This window comes from Oncorhynchus nerka, linkage group LG7 (genome assembly GCF_034236695.1).
Source record: "Oncorhynchus nerka isolate Pitt River linkage group LG7, Oner_Uvic_2.0, whole genome shotgun sequence".
Taxonomy (NCBI): domain Eukaryota; kingdom Metazoa; phylum Chordata; class Actinopteri; order Salmoniformes; family Salmonidae; genus Oncorhynchus; species Oncorhynchus nerka.
Genome location: NC_088402.1, coordinates 33,394,654 through 33,419,992, shown reverse-complemented (window position 1 = coordinate 33,419,992; position 25,339 = coordinate 33,394,654). Strand labels below are relative to the sequence as shown.

Here is a 25,339-nt window from a genome sequence, read left to right as displayed (position 1 = left end):
TTTTTCCACAACTGTCCATTTGGAAGACACATTTGCGACCAAGCTTTAATTTCCTGACTAATGTCGCGAGATGTTGCTTAAATATATCCACCTAATTTTCCTTTCTCATGATGCCATCTATTTTGTGAAGTGCACCAGTCCCTCTTGCAGCAAAGCACCCCCACAACATGATGTTGCCACCCCCGTGCTTCACGGTTAGGATGGTGTTCTTCGGCTTGCAAGCCTCCCCCTTTTTCCTCCAAACATAACAATGGTCATTATGGCTAACCAGTTCTATTTTTGTTTCATCAGAACAGAGGACATTTCTCCAAAAAGTACGATCTTTGTCCCCATGTGCAGTTGCAAACCGTCTGGCTTTCTTATGGTGGCTTTTATGGTGGCTTCGGAGCAGTGGCTTCTTCCTTGCTGAGCGGCCTTTCATGTCGATATAAGACTCATTTTTACTGTGGATGTAGATACTTTTGTACCCGTTTCCTCCAGCATCTTCACAAGGGCCTTTGCTGTTGTTCTGGGATTGATTTGCACTTTTCGCACCAAAGTACGTTCATCTCTAGGAGACAGAACGCGTCTCCTTCCTGAGCGGAATGACGGCTGCGTGGTCCCATGGTGTTTATACTTGCGTGCTATTGTTTGTACAGATGAACATGGTACCTTCAGGCGTTTGGAAATTGCTCCCAAGGATGAAACAGACTTGTGGAGGTCTACAATTTTTTTTCTGAGGTCTTGGTTGATGTCTTTTGATTTTCCCATGAAGAGGCACTGAGTTTGAAGGTAGGCCTTGAAATACATCCACAGGTACACCTCCAATTGACTCAAATGATGTCAATTAGCGTATCAGAAGCTTCTAAAGCCATGACATCATTTTCTGGAATTTTCCAAGCTGTTTAAAGGCACAGTCAACTTAGCGTATGTGAACTTCTGACCCACTGGAATTGTGATATAGTGAATTATAAGTGAAATAATCTGTCTGTAAACAATTGTTGGAAAAATTACTTGTGTCATGCACAAAGTAGATGTCCTGACAGACTTGCCAAAACTATAGTTTGTTAACAAGAAATGTGTGGAGTGGTTGAAAAACGTAAGTGTATGTAAACTTCTGACTTCAACTGTATGTCTCACATGCACCACTAATGATAGACTGTGTGGCTGTGAAGCTTTATCGGGGGTTGAAGAAGTTTTAGGCTTGGTATATAAAGACCAGGTATTCCCTGTATGATTCAAGCATTTCGGTCCGACAGTCAAGACTGTTGGATTGACGGCTTCATTATTGCAATAATTCATCGATATTAAATAAAGACGATTGTTTGAAGTCTCTCTCTGTACTGAATTTCCACGACAACAGCAGGAGGGGGAATTACATCAAATCCAGATTGCCAAACATATTGAACAGTAGGCCTATACCCTGGTTTTAGATGTGAAACATGATCATTGTAGTAATTCACGAGCATAACCTCGATATACAGTAGATCAGCACTGACCCTACTCCAAAGTCCTGTTTTGTTTCCACAAATCTGTCCAATTCAGAGCAGCGTTAGATAAAACAGCACTGTTCAGAGGAGAGCAGGTCGGTCAGTTCCATATTTATTCCTGATTGAGTCAGACATGGCCAGGACACTGCATGGGGCTCATCTCCTCATGGCTCCAAACACACCACCTACAGAGGAGCTAACAAGATGAAACAATGATCAGGCCTCCGCAGAGCCTTCTGGAGGTCAAGACACCCTGAAGGCAGAGAGACAGCCTCCTCGGCAGAGAGAAAGAGTTTTCGGCTAAACCCTGGTAAGAGCTGTAGCCTCCATGTTCCCTGCTGTTCCTTATCTCTTGGTGTATACAGTACACTGTATAAAGACTGGTTTAGGTTGTCATAAGTGCCATTGTTTGTAGCTGTATTTTAGGCATGCGTTGGTAGGATTTGTGATGTTATTGTGATGCTGCGTGAAATGGGAGGCACTGTGGTGTGTAATCTGAGATGAGGAGGGGAACATACGGGAACTGCAGGCAGGATAAAATGAACGCAAAACTACATGAGAGACACACTCAATCTGACAAGTAATAATTATGATACCCCTCTAGGTGACACCCCTCTAGTCAACACACACAGTCGCGCATACGCACGGCTGGTGATAGGTTGCTTTGATCGGCTATAAGACGGAGTCTTTAATTAGAGCCAAGCAGCTGAATACATCCAGGAAACACATATTATTAACAAAGTGCATCAAATAATAGAAATGAGAAGATTAAAGGGGAAAGATGAGAAGAATCTTAAAACATCTACACAGGCTAATTAATCAAAGGCTAAATCTTTTTGAATGTATGTATGAATATGTATAGTCCTGGTTACATTGACTATATCGCAGGAGGATGGTACAGTCCATAGGGCTAAAAGAAAAGCGCCACGTGTTAAGAACCACTCTAGATACAGACCCTTCACTGCTGTCTTTAGAGACTCTCACATCCACGACGGGAGAGAGGGGCAGAGCGAGAGAGAAAGAGAGAGGCCGAAAGAGAGAGGCAGAGAGAGAGACAGAGGGGCAGAGCGAGGCAGAGAGAGAGAGAGCGAGGCAGAGAGAGAGAGAGCGAGGCAGAGAGAGAGAGAGCGAGGCAGAGAGAGAGAGAGCGAGGCAGAGAGAGAGAGAGCGAGGCAGAGAGAGAGCGAGGCAGAGACAGAGAGAGAGCGAGGCAGAGAGAGAGCGAGAGAGAGAGAGAGCGAGGCAGAGACAGAGAGAGAGCGAGGCAGAGAGAGAGAGAGAGAGAGAGCGAGGCAGAGAGAGAGAGAGCGAGGCAGAGAGAGAGAGCGAGGCAGAGAGAGAGAGCGAGGCAGAGAGAGAGAGAGCGAGGCAGAGAGAGAGAGAGAGAGAGAGCGAGGCAGAGAGAGAGAGAGCGAGGCAGAGAGAGAGAGAGAGAGAGCGAGGCAGAGAGAGAGAGAGCGAGGCAGAGAGCGAGCGAGGCAGAGAGCGAGAGAGCGAGCGAGGCAGAGAGCGAGCGAGGCAGAGAGCGAGGCAGAGAGAGAGCGAGGCAGAGAGAGAGCGAGGCAGAGAGAGCGAGAGCGAGGCAGAGAGAGCGAGAGCGAGGCAGAGAGAGCGAGAGCGAGGCAGAGAGAGCGAGAGCGAGGCAGAGAGAGCGAGAGCGAGGCAGAGAGAGCGAGAGCGAGGCAGAGAGAGAGAGAGCGAGGCAGAGAGAGAGCGAGCGAGGCAGAGAGAGAGAGAGCGAGGCAGAGAGAGAGAGAGCGAGGCAGAGAGAGAGAGAGCGAGGCAGAGAGAGAGAGAGCGAGGCAGAGAGAGCGAGAGCGAGGCAGAGAGAGAGAGAGCGAGGCAGAGAGAGAGAGAGCGAGGCAGAGAGAGAGAGAGCGAGGCAGAGAGAGAGAGAGCGAGGCAGAGAGAGAGAGAGCGAGGCAGAAAGAGAGAGCGAGGCAGAGAGAGAGAGCGAGGCAGAGAGAGAGATCGAGGCAGAGAGAGAGATCGAGGCAGAGAGAGAGATCGAGGCAGAGAGAGAGATCGAGAGAGAGCGAGAGAAATGAGGAAAGGCAGCAGACAACAGGAAATGAATAAGGTTGGCCTAACTGTTGTAAGTCCCATGGGCCGAAAGTCAATGTACGACATATAACACACAAAGTAAGAGGAAGGAGAATGTCACAAAGAAAAAGGGAAGAGGGTTAGATAGAAAATGCAAGAGCGAGCCATTATTTGTTCAATGTTGCCCTCAAGATGTCATTACTTATTACACATATTAATGCATATTCATGACTGCTAAGGCACCAGTGACCCGTTGAGATCTCTGTCTGGCATGCTGAGTCTCCAGACCAGAAAGAGGCCTGCGGCAGGCCGTCAGCTCTTTGTGGACGACTGACAGTTTACGCAGACAAACAGGCTCCCGCCGCACGGATACGGACAGACACACACACGGCCGTCATCTTACTCATCTCATCCCTGCTACCCTGAGGCAGACAGCCAGGCATGACTCGTTAAACCCCACATGGAGATGTGTGATCTGTGTCAATGACTCTGGGTTGTCTAGCAGCTCTATATACTATCCTCTCGTCATACTTGAGTAAAAGCAGAAGATACGTTCATAGAAAATGACTCAGGTAAAAGTGAAAGACCCAGTAAAATACTACCAGAGTAAAAGTCTAAAAGTATTTGGTTTTAAATATACTTAAGTATCAAAAGTAAACGCAATTGCTAAAATATTCTTAAGTATCAAAAGTAAAAGTATAAATAATTTCAAATTCTTTATATTAGGCAAACCAGATGGCACAATTTTCTTGTTTTTCTCATTTACGGACAGCCAGGGGCACACTCCAACATAATTTACAAATGAGGCATTTGTGTTTAGTGAGTCCGCCAGATCAGAGGGAGTCGGGATGACCACGGATGTTATTTTGATAAGTGTGTGAATTGGATCATTTTCCCGTCCTGGAGTAAAAAGTACCTTATTTTCTTTAAGAACGTAGTGGAGTAAAAGTAAAAGTTGGCAAAATATAATATATAAATACCCCCCAAAAACGACTAGAGTAAAAATACTTGAAAGTACTACTTAACATCACTGGTGGTGGCTAGGCATGTCTGAAACATCCAACGCTCAGTGAGTGAAATGATTTCACTCTGCTGTAGTGCTTATATACTTTGTATATAGTGGTTCTAGACTTTAAAAACAGAGTTGCCAAACTCAACAGCGTGATAAAGGACTCTGTTCTCCTCCATTTGTCCTGAGAGAAATGGGAGGCAGTGGAGCCAAGACCAAACAGAACTTAATGGAATGAACACACAAACTTAATTACAGTACAAATGTCAACATGATGGATTTAAATGACTATTATTTATTTTAAATACGCTCACCTTACTTGCTCCAGCTTAGACAGTAGCTTAAGTGATATTTTCAACTGCTTAAAAAGAAATAAAAGAGAGTGTGCCAGGAAGGAAAGGTCAAACCTCTGACCAGTAAAGAAGTATTGGAGTCAGAACATGAACGGAGAGTTGGAGAAAAATTCAGACAATAACTTTTCAGTGATTTTAAAGATGGTGGCGTTAACTCAAGGGCTCTCCATCCCTCTGTGCTTAAAAAAAAACTCAACTTTGTGACAAATGTCACACATATCACATCTATTTTGCTCAGGCAGTTCAGTTGCAGTGTGGGGGGGGAAGATTATTCATTTTCTAGAAGAATTGATTGCTGACGAGTCTGTGCGTCATTGCCATCCTAACCCACCATTACAGCCCCTCAACTTCATGGCCAGAGATGTTACTTCCTGTATGTTACATCAACACAGCTAGGGACCATGACGACATTAGTAGCCAATCTCTATTATTATTACATTCAAAATGCCTCGACTTCCTGGAGAAAACTCCTAGCCGCTGCGGAAATCAAGCATCCGACCACACCACTCCAGATGACAAGAGTAGCATAACATGGAGTGGAGTGGTGGCTGATTGCAATCATTGCAGAATGAAGAACTGGTGTAGAGGGTGAGGACCTCCCACCTCCTTCCTCCCGCTAGGCTGCCTCTCACCTCTTCCAAAGATAGACCATCTCCCGCAGAGGTGAAAGTGCTGTACTTTTCATTGACAAAAAAAAAAACTGCCGTAAACTGCTGTTTTTTTTTTATATACCCCCCCCCCCCTTCACATTCAATCATCACTGTTGATGACTTAGGGGTAATAGGTACTAACACGGCGTCAGAATGAATCCGCGATATTCAGCTCATGACTTCTGAGGCCGACCGTAACCCACCTGACTGACTGATTTAAATCAAGTTGAAAGTGCAGATAAGGGAGGGAGTATTGATGCGCTGAAAGGTTGGAGGTGACATAAGTAGCCATTCAAAGCTGATTTAAATGGTTAGAAGGGCAGTGTTGAAATGGTCTTTTCCTCTCCCAGTTGTTAATTACAGAACTTGACAACATCATATTACTGTTTCTCTGCCCTGACGGTATCCATGGCAACTGGCCATAGGAAAAATTAAGTAGTCGAAAGTCGGGAACATTAAATCAGTATTGTCTAAATATAGTCTAAATATCGCAGATCGCAAAAGTCCTAGTCAATGGCAGCTTTTTTGAATAGCCATTTAGTAAACAGAGAACACAGTAGACTTACATCCCACACGGATTCGGAGAACTATTATTCTACTCATGTGGTGAAGGACAATGACAAAGGAGCGGAGGAAGGCAAGGTGCATTCTTCATTTAGTTTTCAGTTCTGTTGGCATCCCACATATGCCTGTGTGCATTCAACTGAATGAAAAGCTGCACAAAGGAATAAAGGGTGCAAACATGTACTTTTAATCAAGATAACGAATTGAAAAATCTCTAATGTGTTTGATGTTGTCATACTTGGATGAAAACAAACTTTTCTTCTGGATCTCTCCATGGTTAAAAAGAAAGAAAGAAGTAAACATCAGTTGTCATTCATTCTACTGAAAAGATAGAGCTGGGGTAAGGGGTCTTGCCCTAGATACCTTTTACATTTTTTGATTAAATAACTTCAGGGGACCAGGACGCCAGAGGGGCTGAACGTCTCAAGAGAACAGACGCTGGTTCTATGGCTCTCTAGTTCTACTGTATCTTAGCAACAGGTTCCTGTCAGTTTAGAGGCTAAAATGAAGAAGTGGTGGAGGTGAGGGATGTAAAGACAGAGAAGAAAAGAGATGGAGGCATGCTCACCTCTTAGTCCAAAATAGAACCAGTCCAATTCAGTCCCATGTACATCCGGTCATTCCGTAGATGGTAAAGTGGCACAGAACTATCATATTCACTTTGCCAGACTCACTTTTCTTATTTCTTTAACAGTACGACACCATTATTACACCAGCAGTGAGGGATATTTAATGTTGTATGAATGTCTTATACTAAGTACTCATATAGAAATGCCAGGCCTTTTCAAATATAGTATTCAGAGGTACTGCATTCTGATGTTACTGTAAATTCCCTGCAAACAGACAGCTTTACACATTCAATCACTAGAGGAGAGAAAGGAAGAGCGAGACGGAGAGAGGGGTGGGTGCATAGATTGGGGAAAAAGACAGAGTGAGAGAGAGGGATGGGTGGACGGATAGACGGGGAGAGAGAAAGCTAGCGTGAACAAGGCAATGGACTTCATTTGCATGTCTATCAGCAGTGTCAGGGCTCCGAGGAGACGCCGGTAGAGTGAACGACTGTAGCACGGTCTGCCAGACGTGGCACTGATAGAACACTCTTTCATGAAAACGGCTAGCGTGATTACTTATTCTACATGTCAGAGGCATGTTCTACATCATTTATTTATATCTGAATGCTTCACAAATGTTGGGCGGGCAGGTGGCCTAGCGGTTAAGAGCGTTGGGCCAGTAACGTAAAGATTGCTGGTTTCAAATCGCGAGCTGACTAGTTGAACAATCTGTCGGTGTGCCTTTGAGCAAGGCACTTAACCCTAATTGCTCCTGTAAGTCTCTCTGGAAAAGAATGTCTGCTAAATGACTAAAATGCACCTTGCTGAATACGGCCCAGGTGCCCAACAGACCAGTGCCCGGTTCGATCTGCAATCACAAGCCTGAACATATACAGATGGACCAATCAGAACACATCTTTCCCATCTCCCTTTTTATTATTGTCTAGGCTAGTCTAGCCAGCAATAATGGCACTCAAGTTGTGTTCTGACTATCTTGATAAAATTATATTATTCCAGCTACAGCTTTCTTAAAATCAAATCAAATTTTATTCGTCACATACACATGGTTAGCAGATGTTAATGCGAGTGTAGCGAAATGCTTGTGCTTCTAGTTCCGACAAACAAAGTGGCATAGTTAAAGTGGTTAGTGATACATGTATTACATAAAGATGCAGTAGATGATATAGAGTACAGTATATACATATGAGATGAGTAATGTAGGGTATGGTATGTAAACATTATATTAAGTGGCATTGTTTAAAGTGGCTAGTGATACATTTTTTACATCAATTTCCATTATTAAAGTGGCTGGAGTTGAGTCAGTATGTTGGCAGAAGCCACTCAATGTTAGTGATGGCTGTTTAACAGTCTGATGGCCTTGAGATAGAAGCTGTTTTTCAGTCTCTCGGTCCCAGCTTTGATGCACCTGTACTGCCCTCGCCTTCTGGATGATAGCGGGGTGAACAGGCAGTGGCTCGGGTGGTTGTTGTCCTTGATGATCTTTATGGCCTTCCTGTGACATTGGGTGGTGAAGGTGTCCTGGAGGGCAGGTAGTTTGCCCCCGGTGATGCGTTGTGCAGACCTCACTACCCTCTGGAGAGCCTTACGGTTGTGGGCGGAGCAGTTGCCATACCAGGCGGTGATACAGCCCGACAGGATGCTCTCGATTGTGCATCTGTAGAAGTTTGTGAGTGCTTTTGGTGACAAGCCGAATTTCTTCAGCCTCCTGAGGTTGAAGAGGCGCTGCTGCGCCTTCTTCACAACGCTGTCTGTGTGGGTGGACCAATTGAGTTTGTCCGTGATGTGTACGCCGAGGAACTTAAAACTCACTACCCTCTCCACTACTGTCCCGTCGATGTGGATAGGGGGGTGCTCCCTCTGTTGTTTCCTGAAGTCCACAATCATCTCCTTTGTTTTGTTGACGTTGAGTGTGAGGTTATTTTCCTGACACCATTCCTGACACCTCCTCCCTGTAGGACGTCTCGTCGTTGTTGTTAATCAAGCCTACCACTGTTGTGTCGTCCGCAAACTTTGAGTTAGTTGGAGGCGTGCGGGGCCACGCAGTCGTGGGTGAACAGGGAGTACAGGAGAGGGCTCAGAACGCACCCTTGTGGGACCCCAGTGTTGAGGATCAGCGGGATGGAGATGTTGTTACCTACCCTCACCACCTGGGGGCGGCCCGTCAGGAAGTCCAGTACCCAGTTGCACAGGGCGGGGTCGAGACCCAGGGTCTCGAGCTTGATGACGAGTTTGGAGGGTACTATGGTGTTAAATGCTGAGCTGTAGTCGATGAACAGCATTCTCACATAGGTATTCCTCTTGTCCAGATGGGTTAGGGCAGTGTGCAGTGTGGTTGCGATTGCGTCGTCTGTGGACCTATTGGGACGGTAAGCAAATTGGAATGGGTCTAGGGTGTCAGGTAGGGTGGAGGTGATATGGTCCTTGACTAGTCTCTCAAAGCACTTCATGATGACGGAAGTGAGTGCTACGGGGCGGTAGTCATTTAGCTCAGTTACCTTAGCTTTCTTGGGAACAGGAACAATGGTGGCCCTCTTGAAGCATGTGGGAACTGAACATGTCTAATTCAGAAGTGTCAGAGCCTTATGTCTGAACCCAGATTGACATTTCAGAGCTATAAATGGTGCCATCTTAATGGGTTATAAAATATGATTTCACTGCAAAACAGTTCTTAGCTGAATTGTGGAAACTTTGATGCTCAATATCTCAGAACTATGCTTCACACAGATAGAACCTTTATAGTCACAACTAGCCAGATGGCCACAACTAGATAACTAGCAACATTATAATTAAATCTCAATGGATTCGGTTTTGAACGAAGCAGCTGTCTGTTAGCTGCTGAGAGTCAGTGGAGTAGCTAACTAGCCATGTGCAAACTGCAAATGACAATGATAACCGTTTAGCGAATGTTAGCTGCAAGCAAACTGGCACTGGCAGTATGGGATAAAGGAGAGTTAATAAAATGATTTATTTCATCTTGATAGCTAGCTTGGTAAAGCATTTAGGGTTGTGTGCGTTGTGCTGCACTTACCGCCCCATTCGTTTCATATGAAGTGTGTGACTGCCTGGCTCAGTTATCAAACTAACATTAAGAGACACGGTTGAGTAAAAAAATCACATATATTATGCAGATTTATTGTTTTAGTTAGAAAAATTCAGATGAAAAGGGGGTGGATTAGTCTGGGAAAAGTGCCTTATTTCTTTGTTATCGTCACTCCTTTCGGCTCCCCTCTCAGGTTGGTACCCAGCAGGCCTCGTCTTTTGTTCCATACCGTGTCTGCGAATATAAAGCTTTCGCCCCCACCCCTCCCGGAAACCACTTTCTCAAAGTGAAGGATCCGGATCACGTTCTGCACATGTCATTTACCATCTATAAAACTATCAGCATTTGTGTGATGTAGGCTAATCTCTAGATTTGCTGCCATAATGTAGCCACTAGCCAGAGTTCCTGAATAAATAACACTACCTCGTTGACTACCTGTCTGCCTCCTGCTTAGTCAATCTTTTGCAATGATGAGCCAAGAGAATGACAGGCCTCCTACCTACTGTGCTAAGTACCTATCGGCCTTCAGTTCTCACATTGTGTCTCACCTCGTGGGTCTAACAAGGAGCAGCAGATCTTATGACAGCAGCCCTAATGCTCCACCTCCTATCCTCCGCTTCTATTTTTCCTATTTTCCTGGCCATCAATCTTCTCATCCTGCTCCCTCTCTCCGAGTCCAACCTGGCAACTCTGATTGGCAAAGCTGCATTAAAAGAGATGCTTTCATTGTTTGCAGGTTCTGTGTGCTTGTAGACAGGCAGACAGTCACAGAACGGTGCTGTAGCTCTTCTGTTTACTCCTTCGGCCTGTTTCTGTGCCCGTCTCTCTTTCCGTCCCATGCCAAATATACACAACAGATGTACTACAACAGTCAGCTACAAGAGTTTAAAAGGTTGAACACCAGAAGAAAAGCTAGTGGTGGAGATCCACGTTCAAATGGCTTTATGGAGATGGACTCTTTCTAGTTTCTTTTTCCCCCGCCACTTAAAATGTACCTTAAAAAATACATATCTTCACAGACATAGAGAATCATCTACAAAGCAATTATGTGTGATTAACTCATTTTAGAAGGTCTCGTAGTATCAACAAGGACTACAAATTCTAGGTTGCTAGCAACAACATTAGTGCAGCTTGCTAGTTAGCTTACATTAACCATCTACAAATTTAGGAGCAGACAGAAGATCTGTGCTATGTGAACAACAAAACATGTACTGCTGACATTCTGGGCAGCGGTGCTTAGTACCTTTCGGCCTTCAGTAGCCTTGAGTCGTAACACACAACCTGTCAGATCAGCAGACTTCAACAAGGCATCTGTCCATTCCTCTCTTCCTCAAGGTGTAAAACTAAGCCCAAGCTCCTCCACTCCTCATGTAGGCGGGACTAGGGTTTGAAATCATTTCACTATTCGAATATTATCATGAATTTGTGTCAGATATCCGGATATTTGAAATACGTGTTATTTTTTTAAACTTATGTTTTGACCTGAGCACTGCTGTGCAAGGGAGAGAGGCTGGCGCTCTATTGCTGCAGCTGCGGCGGGGGCGTGTGTGTGTGTGTGTGTGTGTGTGTGTGTGTGTGTGTGTGAGATGGGGGCGAGCAGATGGAGAGAGAGACGCAGTAGCCACTAGCAAAGGCAACTCAAGTACAGCCAATATTAGCTAACTGGTAGCAGCCACAATGTTATTTACCATCCCAAACAGTGCCTGTTTTGACTGGAGTAGCCTAGAGAAGCTAGCCAGCTATAGCTAGGTATGCTAGCCAGCTAAAGCTAGGTATGCTAGCCAGCTAAAGCTAGGTATGCTAGCCAGCTATAGCTAGGTATGCTAGCCAGCTATAGCTAGGTATGCTAGCCAGCTGTAGCTAACTACTGTAGGCTAATTGAGGCTACATGCTGAGCTTTCTCCCCAACCCAATTCCGATAAAACAATAGCCTACCTGTTGGTTTCTCGTTGTAGCCTACTCCTTCTCATTTCACTCACTTTTAATTCCATAATTTTATTCCATCCTGCACTGCATTAGCATTAGAGAACTCTTACTCCACATTGAGCTAATTTAGAAAATGCCTTTTCAGTGTTAAAATAGGCCCATACATTTTTTTATTGTAAAAAATAAATAAAATCACAAGTATTCGAATACTACCCTCCATTCGGATATTTGAATAAGCATGCACATCCCTAGGCGGGACACCATATGACTGAGGACCTGTCCCACCTGGCTTCCCTGTGGTGTAGGTGGAGGTCACAGATGGAGGCCTTTACACCCTGTTTCCAGGCTCTAAACTGGGCAGCGTCAGCACAGAGGAAGGCAAGCATCTGGGAGGCAGATTTCTGGAAGTGTAGACTCGCTACCCTGTCCCGCAGAAGTGGGAGACTGTAACCCTAACCCCCTCCATCTGGCTGGTTTGTTTCCAGCATGGAAACATCACCATGGAAACAGACCAAGCCTGGAATATTGAAGGAGAGGATGGCTACTTCGGTATTACCACCACTAGACTGTAGTGGTTCTGTGGTGAGTGACGGAGCACCAATCAGAAACAAAACAAACCTGCGATCGTGAATATGACCACATCCCTTACCTTCATAGTCCTTACCTTTATAGCTACAGACGTCTTTAAACTCTCATCATTAAGTTGCTTGATGAAACACATACTCTTCCATTAGAGAACAGCTAATCTGGTAATGGGTTACATAATACTTCCCTGCCTGGTTTAAAGGTGGTGCTTTGGCGGCCTTACCTTGGCACGCTGTCCGCCGTCGTTGTACCGCCCTGGTGACTAGGCGGCGTCTGTGTTTTCTCAGTCTCCTCTACAACGGTAGCCAGACCCTGCTGCTGCAGCTGGTGATAGTGCTGCTTCAGCTGGTCATGGTGCTGCTGCTCGTGGTGGTGGTGCCGTTGGTGGTGCTTCTCTCCCTCAGTGCTCTGTCCACTACCCTTTGGCCGCTGCCCCTCTTCTTCCTCCATCTGCTCTTCCATCGTCTTCTTCCCCCGGCCTTCTCCCTCCTCGTCGCTCTCCTCATCGAGCATGTCGTCCACCTGACAACAGAGAGTTGGTTTGGTGAGGCTTGGCTCCCCCAGGGTAGGGTGGTCTACACAGTACAGCAGGCATCTCACTGTCCACCAGAGCGCAACATACAGTAGACAAAACCTCAACTCTTCACATAGATCCCATCAGATGATTAGAGAACACACTGAACCAACCCCTCACTTTAACTCTTTACTTAGAGTTTGTTCTCTTGCACATCAGGTGGCAACAGCAGTTAACATGGCCCAGCAGCAAATTACATAACAGCTCTTCACATATGGATTCCTCTGGCCTGTTACCAAGTTTAATTACTGTCTATTCTGAAGGGAATAACCTATCAGATGCCTCTTTGTCTGCAGGGAACACCAATCAGATGCTGTTTGGACCGTTATTGAGAGAGGATCATTTACCTGGAAAGTCTATAGGAATGCACATTAGGCGAAGGCTTTATATTCCTATAGGAAAAACAGCTGAGACAATATTTTCTTTCAATTGAATCTGATACATTATTAGTTAATATAAATTGAATCTGATATATTATTAGCTACTATAAATTGAATCTGATACATTATTAGCTAATATAATGGTGCTGGATGGAATGGTGGACGTTTTTACGTTTGTGCCATTTTGTGTATTTTTTTTTTGCGCCACCGTTTCCTATGACCGAAAAGTGCTTCTGGACATCAGAACAGCTAACACTAACCTCAATTTGGACGAGTCAGAGACTGAAAGACATATTGATTATCCTGGAGCAGGCCCAAATCCCAAATTGCCTCTACCCTCTGTTCTATTGGCGAATGTGCAATCACTGGAGAATAAACTGGACGAGCTCCGTTCAAGACTATCCTATCAACAGGACATTAAGGACTGTAATATACTGTGCTTCTCAGAGTCATGGCTGAGCAAGGACATGGATAATATACAGTGCATTCAGAAAGTATTCAGAACACTTGTACCACACTTTGTTAAATTTCAGCTTTATTCTAAAAGGGATTAAATAAATAATAAATCCTCAATCTACACACAATACCTCATGATGACAAAGCAAAAACAGGTGCACCCTGTTCTCATTGATCATCCTTGAGATGTTTCTACAACTTGATTGGAGTCTACCTTTGGTAAATTCAATTGATTGGACATGATTTGGAAAGACACACACCTGTCTATACAAGGTCCCACAGTTGACCATGCCTGTCAGAGCAAAAACCAAGCCATGAGGTTGAAGGAATTGTCCATAGAGCTCCGAGACAGGATTGTGTCGAGGCACAGATCTGAGGAAGGGTACAAACATATTTCTTCAGCATTGAAGGTCCCCAAGAACACAGTGGCCTCCATCATCCTTAAATGGAAGAGGTTCAGAACCACAAAGACTTTTCCTAGAGCTGGCCACCCTGCCAATTGAGTAATTGGGGTAGAAGGGCTATGGTCAGGGAGGTGACCAAAAACCCAGTGGTCCCTCGGACAGAGCTCCAGAGTTCCTCTGTGGAGATGGGAACACCTTCCAGAAGGACAACCATCTCTGCAGGGACTGGGAGATGAGTCAGGATCGAGGCAAAGATGAACGGCGCAAAGTACAGAGAGATCCTTGATGAAAACCAGCTCCAGAGCGCTCAGGACCTCAGACTGGGGTGAAGGTTCACCTTCCAACAGGACAACGACCCTAAGCACACAGCCAAGACAACGCAGGAGTGGCTTCAGGACAAGTCTGAGTGGCCCAGCCAGAGCCCGGACTTGAACCCGATCAAACATCTCTGGAGAGACCAGCCACACTCCCCATCCAACCTGACAGAGCTTGAGAGGAGAGCTTGAGAGGATCTACAGAGAAAAAAAAATGGGAGAAACTTCCAAGGTTGTAGCGTCATACCCAAGAAGACTTGAGGCTGTAATCACTGCCAGAGGTGCTTCAACAAAGTGCTTCTAGATCACCTCTACTCCACACAGAGACGCATACAAAGCTGTCCCCCACCCTCCATTAGGCAAATCAGAACATAACTCTATCCTCCTGATTCCTGCTTACAAGCAACAACTCAAACAGGAAGTATAAGTGACAGGCTCAATACAGAAGTGGTCCTATGAAGCGGATGCTAAGTTAATGGACTGTTTCGCTACCACAGACTAGAATATGTTCTGGGATTCATGGGATTCCGATGGCATTGAGGAGGTTACAACATCAGTCACCGGCTAATAAGTGCATCGACAATGTCCCCACAGTGACCGTACATGCATATCCCAACCAGAAGCCATGGATTACAGGCAACATCTCCACTGAGCTAAAGGCTAGGGCTGCAGATTTCAAGATATAGGACATTAGCCCGGATGCCGTCCGACGAACCATCAAACAGGCAAATAGTCAACACAGGACTAAGATCGAATCATATGACACCGGCTCTGACGCTCGTCAGATATTGCAGGGCTTGTAAACTATCACGGATTAAAGGGAAACCCAGCCGAGAACTGCCTAGCGACACGAGCCTACCAGATGAGCTAAATTCCTTTGATGATCGCTTCGAGGCAAGCAACGCTGAACCATGTGTGAGAGCATCAGCTGTTTGACGACTGTAGGATCACGCTCTCCCTAGCCGATGTGAGTAAGAACTATAAATAGGTTAACATTGACAAGGCCGGAGGTATATTTATTAGGAGGAATAGTATCAACCAGTACTTTACAGTCAAGTGAAAGGCTGGTTCCTAATAGAACTCTCTTGATGTCATGAAGAATTACACTCCTAACCTAGACGTAGATAGATTAAAGGTTAATTCCCCAATGGCACCCTATTCTCTATATTTGACCAGGATGTCATTTGGGACTCAGCCTTAGAGAGTACACCTCAACGAGAAGCCAGAACTTAGGCTACAAACTGAAACACAGGCCTTGGACAAAGGAGTGACTTACACAAATTTGAAAAGGACAAATAAAATTACAAATTTCCTGATGTCCTACCCCCTCACACACTATTACAGCAGTCCCCTAGTCTTCATTATCCCCTGAGGGCCATTTGGGTCAATTAAAATAGGGTGAGACGCCCCCCACATTCACAGAGGTAAAACTAAATCGATATGGAAACAGGAGGGAGAGATGTTTCCTTATAATGGAAGGAGAGAAGCAGAGGTTCCAGAAGAACTAGCATGTAGACTTTCATCCAATAAGTCATAAGCACAGCACTACACGTGTCAGAGCAGTGGAGATCTGGGATCACGGCAGAGAGAACATCCCTAGAGCTGGGCTCATTATTGGGGTCTGGCCAGGTTCATTAAGGTACAAACTGTTGTTGACAACATCAATTTAGATGGACGGAGAGCAAATACAGAATAGCCTAAGGCATGATGTTGATGTGGAACCAGCAGGAAACAAGCAATAAAAACATTACACACTGAACAACATTATTAAACGCAACATACAACAATTTTACTGAGTTACAGTTCATATAAGGAAAATCTGTAATTTTATATAAATTCATTAAAACCTAATATATGGATTTCACATGACTGAATACAGATATGCATCTGTTGGTGACAGATACTTTAAAAATGGTAGGGGTGTAGATCTGCGTATGGTAGGGGTGTAGATCTGCGTATGGTAGGGGTGTAGATCTGCGTATGGTAGGGCTGTAGATCTGCGTATGGTAGGGGTGTAGATCTGCGTATGGTAGGGGTGTAGATCTGCGTATGGTAGGGCTGTAGATCTGCGTATGGTAGGGGTGTAGATCTGCGTATGGTAGGGGTGTAGATCTGCGTATGGTAGGGCTGTAGATCTGCGTATGGTAGGGGTGTAGATCTGCGTATGGTAGGGCTGTAGATCTGCGTATGGTAGGGCTGTAGATCTGCGTATGGTAGGGCTGTAGATCTGCGTATGGTAGGGGTGTAGATCTGCGTATGGTAGGGCTGTAGATCTGCGTATGGTAGGGCTGTAGATCTGCGTATGGTAGGGGTGTAGATCTGCGTATGGTAGGGTGTAGATCTGCGTATGGTAGGGCTGTAGATCTGCGTATGGTAGGGCTGTAGATCTGCGTATGGTAGGGCTGTAGATCTGCGTATGGTAGGGGTGTAGATCTGCGTATGGTAGGGGTGTAGATCTGCGTATGGTAGGGGTGTAGATCTGCGTATGGTAGGGCTGTAGATCTGCGTATGGTAGGGCTGTAGATCTGCGTATGGTAGGGCTGTAGATCTGCGTATGGTAGGGGTGTAGATCTGCGTATGGTAGGGCTGTAGATCTGCGTATGGTAGGGCTGTAGATCTGCGTATGGTAGGGCTGTAGATCTGCGTATGGTAGGGCTGTAGATCTGCGTATGGTAGGGGTGTAGATCTGCGTATGGTAGGGCTGTAGATCTGCGTATGGTAGGGGTGTAGATCTGCGTATGGTAGGGGTGTAGATCTGCGTATGGTAGGGGTGTAGATCTGCGTATGGTAGGGCTGTAGATCTGCGTATGGTAGGGGTGTAGATCTGCGTATGGTAGGGCTGTAGATCTGCGTATGGTAGGGGTGTAGATCTGCGTATGGTAGGGGTGTAGATCTGCGTATGGTAGGGCTGTAGATCTGCGTATGGTAGGGGTGTAGATCTGCGTATGGTAGGGGTGTAGATCTGCGTATGGTAGGGGTGTAGATCTGCGTATGGTAGGGGTGTAGATCTGCGTATGGTAGGGGTGTAGATCTGTGTATGGTAGGGGTGTAGATCTGCGTATGGTAGGGGTGTAGATCAGAAAACCAGTATCTGGTGCGACCACCATTTGCCTCATGCAGCACGACATCTCCTTCACATAGAGTTGATCAGGCTGTTGATTATCATGCTGAAACCAGAGGCGATGGCGGCGGATGAATGGCACGACAATGGGCCTCAGGATCTCGCCACGGTATCTCTGTGCATTCAAATTGCTATAGATAAAATACAATTGTGTTAACAGTCGTCCGTAGCTTATGCCTGCCCATATCATAACCCCACCACCACCATGGGACACTGTTCACAAAGTTGACGTCAGCAAACCGCTCGCCCACAAGACCCCATACACGTTGTCTGCCACCTGCCTAGTACAGTTCGAAGGTGAGAATTTACCGATCTGCAGTCAGGTCAAAACCCTGGTGAGGACGACGAGCACGCAGATGAGCTTCCCTGAGATGTTTTCTGACAGTTTGTGCAGAAATTCTTTGGTTGTGCAAACCCAGTTTCATCAGCTGTCCAGGTGGCTGGTCTCAGACGATCCCGCTGGTGAAGAAGCCGGATGTGGAGGTCCTGGGCTGGCGTTGTTAGAAGTGGTCTGCGGTTGTGAGGCAGGCTGGACATCTTGCAAAATTCCCTAAAACTACGTTGGAGGTTGGAAGAAAAATGAACATTCAACAGCACTGGTGGACATTCCTGTAGTCATCAGGCCAATTGAATGCTCCTTCAAAACATGGGACATCTGTGGCATTGTGTTGTGTGACAAAAAAAAGCATTTTTTAGAGTGGCCTTTTATTGTCCCCAGCACAAGGTGCACCTGTGTAATGACCATGTTGTTTAATCAGCTTCTTGATATGCCACACCTGTCAGGTGGATGGATTACCTTGGCAAAATAGTAATGCTCACTAAGAGGGATGAAATTTGTGCACAACATTTTAGAGAAAATAGTTTTGTATGTATGGAACATTTCTGGGATCTTTTATTTCAGCTCATGATACATGGGACCAACATTTTACATGTTGTGTTTATATTTTTGCTAAGTGTAAGTTTACTGGCCTGCTATTAGGTGTTTTAATCTAATACAAGTAGCTCAAGACCCTAAGGCCCCTGCGAATTGGGAATGTCGATGAAATGACGGTTGGTAGAAGGGTTTTGTGCGTGTTTCTCACTGACAGAAAGTAACCTAACACCAAGCGTAAGCCTGTGGATTCCTGTTGCAGAACTGCTATGTGTTTCCCAAACACACACTGCCCTGTCTGTTTTTGTCTTTGAAGAAGTTTGTCCTCCTAACGGCACTTCGCAGAATACCTCAGGAGTATGTTGGCAGACAATATTGTCTCCCTTTCTCCACATGATCGATAACAGTGCCTGTGGCAGCTCGTGATGCATTTCAAGGAGGCAGGGCCATCTTTCTGTCAGACATGATGTTAAAGTACTGTATACATCACAGAGACGCAGTTTAAAGTACTGTATATATCACTCCCAGAGTGGGACTTTAAACTAGTGTAGACAATATATCACAACTCACCAGCAGTCAGATAGGAGGCTCTACATCACATGTTCAAGAGAGTTTAATAGTTATAATCTAGCAATACAAGAGGCACTGAGATGCTACCAATGACAAAGAGCTGTATTCATTCCAGTGGCTCAGAAGATACTTATGTGAAAGAAATAGCACTTACGTTATGCATCCATTATAACTAGAAAGATAAACAGAGAAATGGTGTGAAATGAATGCAGTGCACTAAAGCTATATTACAGATATTCAAGGTCAAACAAAGCACACGTATTTCTTTGACCGCTAAAGCACATTTCATCAACAAATATTTTTGACAACTTAAAATCAATGTAAACCCTCACATCACAGAAATCGTCTCCACACACTGCATTGAGTCAATAAGAAACCCTGCAGAGCAGTCATCTCCTCTGGCTGTGTTTGGTCCCTCGGAGGCAAGACGGCATTCGCAATAACACGAACCAACCCCCAAAATCCCCAAGGAGAGTCATGCTGAGATCAATAGGGATTACAGAGACTGACAAAACAAATACAAATAGTCTCTGGCTTTTATTAAAATGGCTGATAAACACAACCACTGTAATCCTTGAAAAGACAGTCACAGACAACCAAACAGGCTCCACTCTTTCACCTACTACTACCTGTTGTTTGCAAAAACATATGCCTAACTTGAATACATTCAGCTTAACCCATCTCTGTACCTGCCGTGGGCAACGGTTGCCTTGTGATGGGCTCAAATCACTACCCTGCAGAAGCCAGAGCGCGATTCAGAATGTCAGAGTGGTTAATAATATATTCCCCCCGAACCAGAAATGGCACCCTATTCCCAACATAGTGCACTACTTTAGATCAGACTAATATGGGCCCTGGTCAAAAGCAGTGCAATGCAAAGGAAATAGTGCCATTTGCAGTACAGCCATGGTCTTTTCCAGAGGCATCTCTCTTCACACAGTGTCATGTTTCTGTGAGTAATAAGCAGTGGTCGAAAAATAATACTCAATCGTCATACCTGAGTAAAAGTAAAGATGCCTTAATAGTAAAAGTCACCCAGTAAAATACTACTTAAGTAAAAGTCTAAACGTATTTGGTTTTAAATATACTCAAAAGTAAATGGAATTTCTAAAATGTACTTAAGTATCAAAAAAGTCACAGTAAAAGTATAAACCATTTCAAATTCCTTATATTAAGCAAACCAGACAGCACAATTTAAACATTTGTTTTGACAGACAGCCAGGGTCACACTCCAACACCCAGTCATAATTGACAAACAAAGCATTTGTGTTTTGTGAATCCTCCAGATCAGAGGCAGTAGAGATGACCAGGGATGTTCTCTTGGTAAGTGTGTGAATTGGACCATTTTCCTGTCAAAATGTAACGAGTACTTTTGGGTGTCAGGAAAAAGCTAGTGGAGTAAAAGTTGGCAAAAATAGAAATAGTAAAGCACAAAAAAAAAATACTTAAGTAGTACTTTAAACCACTGGTAATAAGGGCCCAAGCAGAGGGAAACAAGCCGCAGCAGCAGCACAGCCTCTCAGAACACCAAAGGGAGGCTGCAGGGAGCCAGAGTATTTCGGAGGCCTCGCTATTACGAGGAGCAGTGAAGCCGGAATATAAAGGCAATTCAGAACTTTTCTATTGCTGGCTAAAGGCACTGACCTCTCTACCCCTGAATGAGTGAAGCGCACCAGTGAAGAGTAAAGTGTTAGTGCCTTAAGAAAACGATGACTCTAGGGTTTGAACTGCCGTTACTGCTGTAATTTGCCATGCTCATTCAGCTCTACACCAGTGGTCTAGAAGCTTTAGTAAGAAGCTGAAGAAAGCAGAGGTTAGGGCCCTCCACAGGTACACCATGCTTAACAGAGCCATAAAACGCCCTGAATGTTTATTTATACTAAGCAAAAATATAAAAATGCAAGATGTAAATTGTTGGTCCCATGTTTCATAAGCTGAAATAAAAGCGCCCAGAAAGAGTATTTCTCTCAAATTTTGTGCACAAATTTGTTTACATCCCTATTAGTGAGCATTTCTCCTTTGCCAAGATAATCTATTAACCATACTCAGACATGTCACCCATTGAGCACGTTTGGGATGCTCTGGATCGACGTGTACGACAGCATGTTACAGTTCCCAGCAATATAGAATAGAATCAATCTTTATTGTCCATCCAGGATGGACATGTTTCTTTGGCATCACCTTCATTAAAAGGATCACATACACATACATTCTCACAATGAGACACATTTCAACCAGTCAGTCCATCATGTTGCAAACACTAACAACATAGAGTACATGAATACATTCACTCGCAACTGTCCCAACTGCACTAGACAGATAAACACATATACCGATACAATTTACGTTGTATTTAGTAGGCAACGGCACAAGGAACGAATTCATGTTTGAACACGTTCTTGGCCGTGGGCAGTCTGAAGCACCGGCCAGTGGGACACCTCTCAAACTGAGGGTGTAGAGGGTGGGAGGGGTCACCAACGACAGCCAGTGTCTTCTTTTTGGTTGCCTTGTGGAACAGAATGCTCAAATATGCCTGGGGTCAACCAATTACTTTGCTGGCTGTGTTTACTATTGTGGTCAGTTTGCTTTTGCTCCTCACGCTCAGATGACCATACCAGACTGTCATATTGAAGGTGAGGATGCTCTCCACCAAGCTGCTGTACACCCTCTCCAGAACACCCTGGCTGACCCCAAAACCCCTTTCATTTCCTGATTAAGAACAGGTGTTGGCTTGCTTTTAAAAAAAATTGGCTGCATTCTCTGTAAAACTCAGCTTGTTATCAATTTGTGTTCCTTGGTATTTAAAAAAAACACTCAACCACCTCCACTGGTTGGTCGTTCAGAGCGAGTGGTTGGGATATTGGTAAGTTGTTGCCATTGATGATCAGCTCCGTTGTCTTTTCCACATTGATGTGGAGGGCACTTGACCGACACCATTCTTGAAGGTTGTTGGTCTGTTTAAAAAAAGAAAAGAGTCCAGTCACCAGAGCCATGTCATCAGAGTCCTTAAGGCTTCAGCAACTTTGCACAGCCATTGAAGAGGAGTGGGACGACACTACAGGCCACAATCAACAGCCTGATCAACTCTATGCGAAGGAGATGCGTCAAGCCGCATGAGGCAAATGGCGATCACACCAGATACGAACTGGTTTTCTGATCCACATCCCTACTTAATTTTTTTCTCTCCCAAGTATCTGTGACCAACAGATATATATATATATATATATATATATCTGTTGTCCCAGACATGAGAAATCCATAGATTAGGGCCTAATGAATTTATTTAAATTGACCGATTTCCTTATATGACCTGTAACCCAGTAAAATCTCAGAAATTGCTACATGTTGAATTTATATTTTGGTTCGGTGTAGCTGGATTGGAGCTTGTATCCACTTGTTGGACTCCATTCTCAGAATCTATTCAGTCAGGCTGGCTTCAGTCCCCTGTATAGATATGACCATGAGCCAGGTACGCACACCCCTCAAGACTCAATCTGTTTTGCATGAGTTACCTTGGTTACTGGCCACTTCAAACGCAACGATCCAGACAGAGAGACATGATAATTGACAGCAGGACTTTAGAATTATCTGACACCCACACAGACAAAGAGATGTACAGCTCTTCCCGCCTCTCGTTCTTCCCTTGGACTCATTACGATTTCCTTTCAGTCAATTCACTTCGGTCTGCTTGAATGCTAATGAAAGGACGTGAATGAAAAGCAGTAGACGTGTGGATGGATGTGTATTGATGAAACACAAGCAGAACAGATCAGTTGGATCCGTCAATATCCATAAGAAGAAAACTACATCAGCTGAACATGTTCTAGACAACACTGCAACGCTCTGGTCCATCCCTTAGAGAACACTGGTTGCGTCTGAAATGGCACCCTATTCCCTACACTACGTTTGACCAGGACCCAGTTAGGGTATAGGGTGCTATTTCGCACCTCACCCACTGTCTACTAGTGTGTTGCGATTGGGCTTAAAAAGTTGGGAAGGCTCACAGCCAAACCTGCAATGCGAGAGTCGGAGGACATGTCAATCAGTGATTGACAGACAGGCAGACAAGAGCAGGCTGAGGCACACATCGCTGTCCATGTCTCCTTTATGAACTTCAGTTAAGAGGAACAATGACCCAACACTGAGTGGAAAAGAATCACAGAGTACTCCTAGACACGAGAGCTGTAAATATATGTTTAAGAGTCAAATTAGGAGGCAGATCTAGAAGAATCGCCACCCAAGGCTTAATGTAAAATCCTGCTATGAAATTCAAAGCAAATTTCTCATAGGAAACTACATGCAGATCTTGAGTTTGTGACCTGAGCTGTCTAAACTGCTACACAGCCTTGGTGTTGGAAACAGCACGGCTTTACAAAGAGTTATGAGACCTGTCACCTCTGTTTTGACCGCATTACACATAATGCACCTTTCTGATTCACATCAGAACTGAATTGCATGATCAAAACACATTTGATTTGCGCCAAATACAACAGGTGAAATGCTTACAAGCCCTTATTGGTATAGTGGCTAAGAAGAAGAATGAAGGCTTATAGGAAGGCCTTAGAAAGCGTATAATATGCTGCTGTAGGCAGATGTGAATGTGATTCTGATGGGTCATGATGCTCAACAGGGGCACAAGTGGATCCCCAGGGAGCTGCAGGGAACTCCAGGGTTCAGCGTTACCACGGAGATAATACCTTCAGCTGGGGAGGTGTCACCAGTAGTACCGTGTGAAAGCAGAACTGGTGAGGTGTCGCCATGAAATGTGTTTGATAAAATACTTCCTCAATAGTAAATCGGAGAACAGGAACCGGAAACATTTATCCTAATCATTCAGTGTCTTGTGCCAGATAGGACGGAGCACCTATTGTACTGTACCGCGTGTCTCAGAGTCCCATATGGTCATTTTGACTGCTCATCAATTCATTTATTTGATTACCCTGCCATTTAAGTCATGGCTTCCTCAGTTTGACATGTCCTAAATAAGTCTATATAACACACTGTCGTTGTTAGAATCTTAATATCAAACAGAAGTGGAGTTAAAACCAGTTTAAGGAGGGCATGTCATTATCTGAATCGTTTCCCCCCGTTGCCCCTCCTTCTCCCGACAGTGGGGCCTGCTCCCCTCCTTCTCCCGACAGTGGGGCCTGCTCCCCTCCTTCTCCCGACAGTGGGGCCTGCTCCCCTCCTCCTCCCGACAGTGGGGCCTGTTCCCCTCCTCCTCCCGACAGTGGGGCCTGCTCCCCTCCTCCTCCCGACAGTGGGGCCTGCTCCCCTCCTCCTCCCGACAGTGGGGCCTGCTCCCCTCCTCCTCCCGACAGTGGGGCCTGCTCCCCTCCTCCTCCCGACAGTGGGGCCTGCTCCCCTCCTTCTTCCGACAGTGGGGCCTGCTCCCCTCCTTCTCCCGACAGTAGGGCCTGCTCCCCTCCTTCTCCCGACAGTAGGGCCTGCTCCCCTCCTTCTCCCGACAGTGGGGCCTGCTCCCCTCCTTCTCCCGACAGTGGGGCCTGCTCCCCTCCTTCTCCCGACAGTAGGGCCTGCTCCCCTATTTCTCCCGACAGTGGGGCCTGCTCCCCTCCTCCTCCCGACAGTAGGGCCTGCTCCCCTCCTCCTCCCGACAGTAGGGCCTGCTCCCCTATTTCTCCCGACAGTAGGGCCTGCTCCCCTCCTTCTCCCGACAGTAGGGCCTGCTCCCCCCCTTCTCCCGACATGAAGGTGTCGTGCCCAGTTGATAATCACCCCAATAATTGCCACAAAACTGAACCTAAACTAATTTCACACATATAACAACAGATTAAATAAACGAAGTAAAGTATGATGGGGGAGAAAGTTGATGAGCAAGGGGAAGAATGATGCAGAATGATGTAATCACCAATTGTGAATGAAGAACAGGGCAGGCCATTAGATTAGAACTAGACTAGATCAATACAATCTCAAAATGGTACTTACCCTATATCGGTCCACCAAATCCACAGTTTTATCAGTCTACTCTGGCCTACACAGTGAGAGTATGCAGAATTTACAATGGCAATAAGACCAAGACGAATGGATGCACATGCTGCGTTAGCGATGCTACAAAATCAGGATGAAAACGACTCAGATGGTGGGGAAGAAATTAACCATTGACATCTCTGATGAGATTCTTCTGATTCTGAGCCTCAGCCTGAACCCCCCCCCGAAGACCGAGCGCCAAAAAAAGTACAAACGGTACACACCGAGCAGGTACCCGGGCCACCACCAAATGAAACGGTGAGACAGGAGGGGAAGGGACGGCAACGTTTGGGATCCACATTGGGCAGCAGGTGAGTGGGTCTCGGAGAACGTGATGATGAGGCTTGTGGAACCTTACATTGGCAAGGGGAGAAATGTCACCACGGACAAATTCTTCAATTCCTTGTCATTGGCGAACAAGTTTCTTGCAAATAAAACAGGCCTCGT

General features: G+C 45.4%; 1 protein-coding gene across 1 annotated transcript in view; it reads right to left on the bottom strand.

The window, feature by feature from the left end:
* Positions 1-25,339, bottom strand: part of LOC115131485 (RNA polymerase II subunit A C-terminal domain phosphatase-like) — a 134,371-nt gene that overhangs the window by 59,654 nt on the left and 49,378 nt on the right. The window contains 1 exon segment of the mRNA XM_029663246.2: positions 12,435-12,733. Within this exon segment, the coding sequence (XP_029519106.2) occupies positions 12,435-12,733 (299 nt within the window).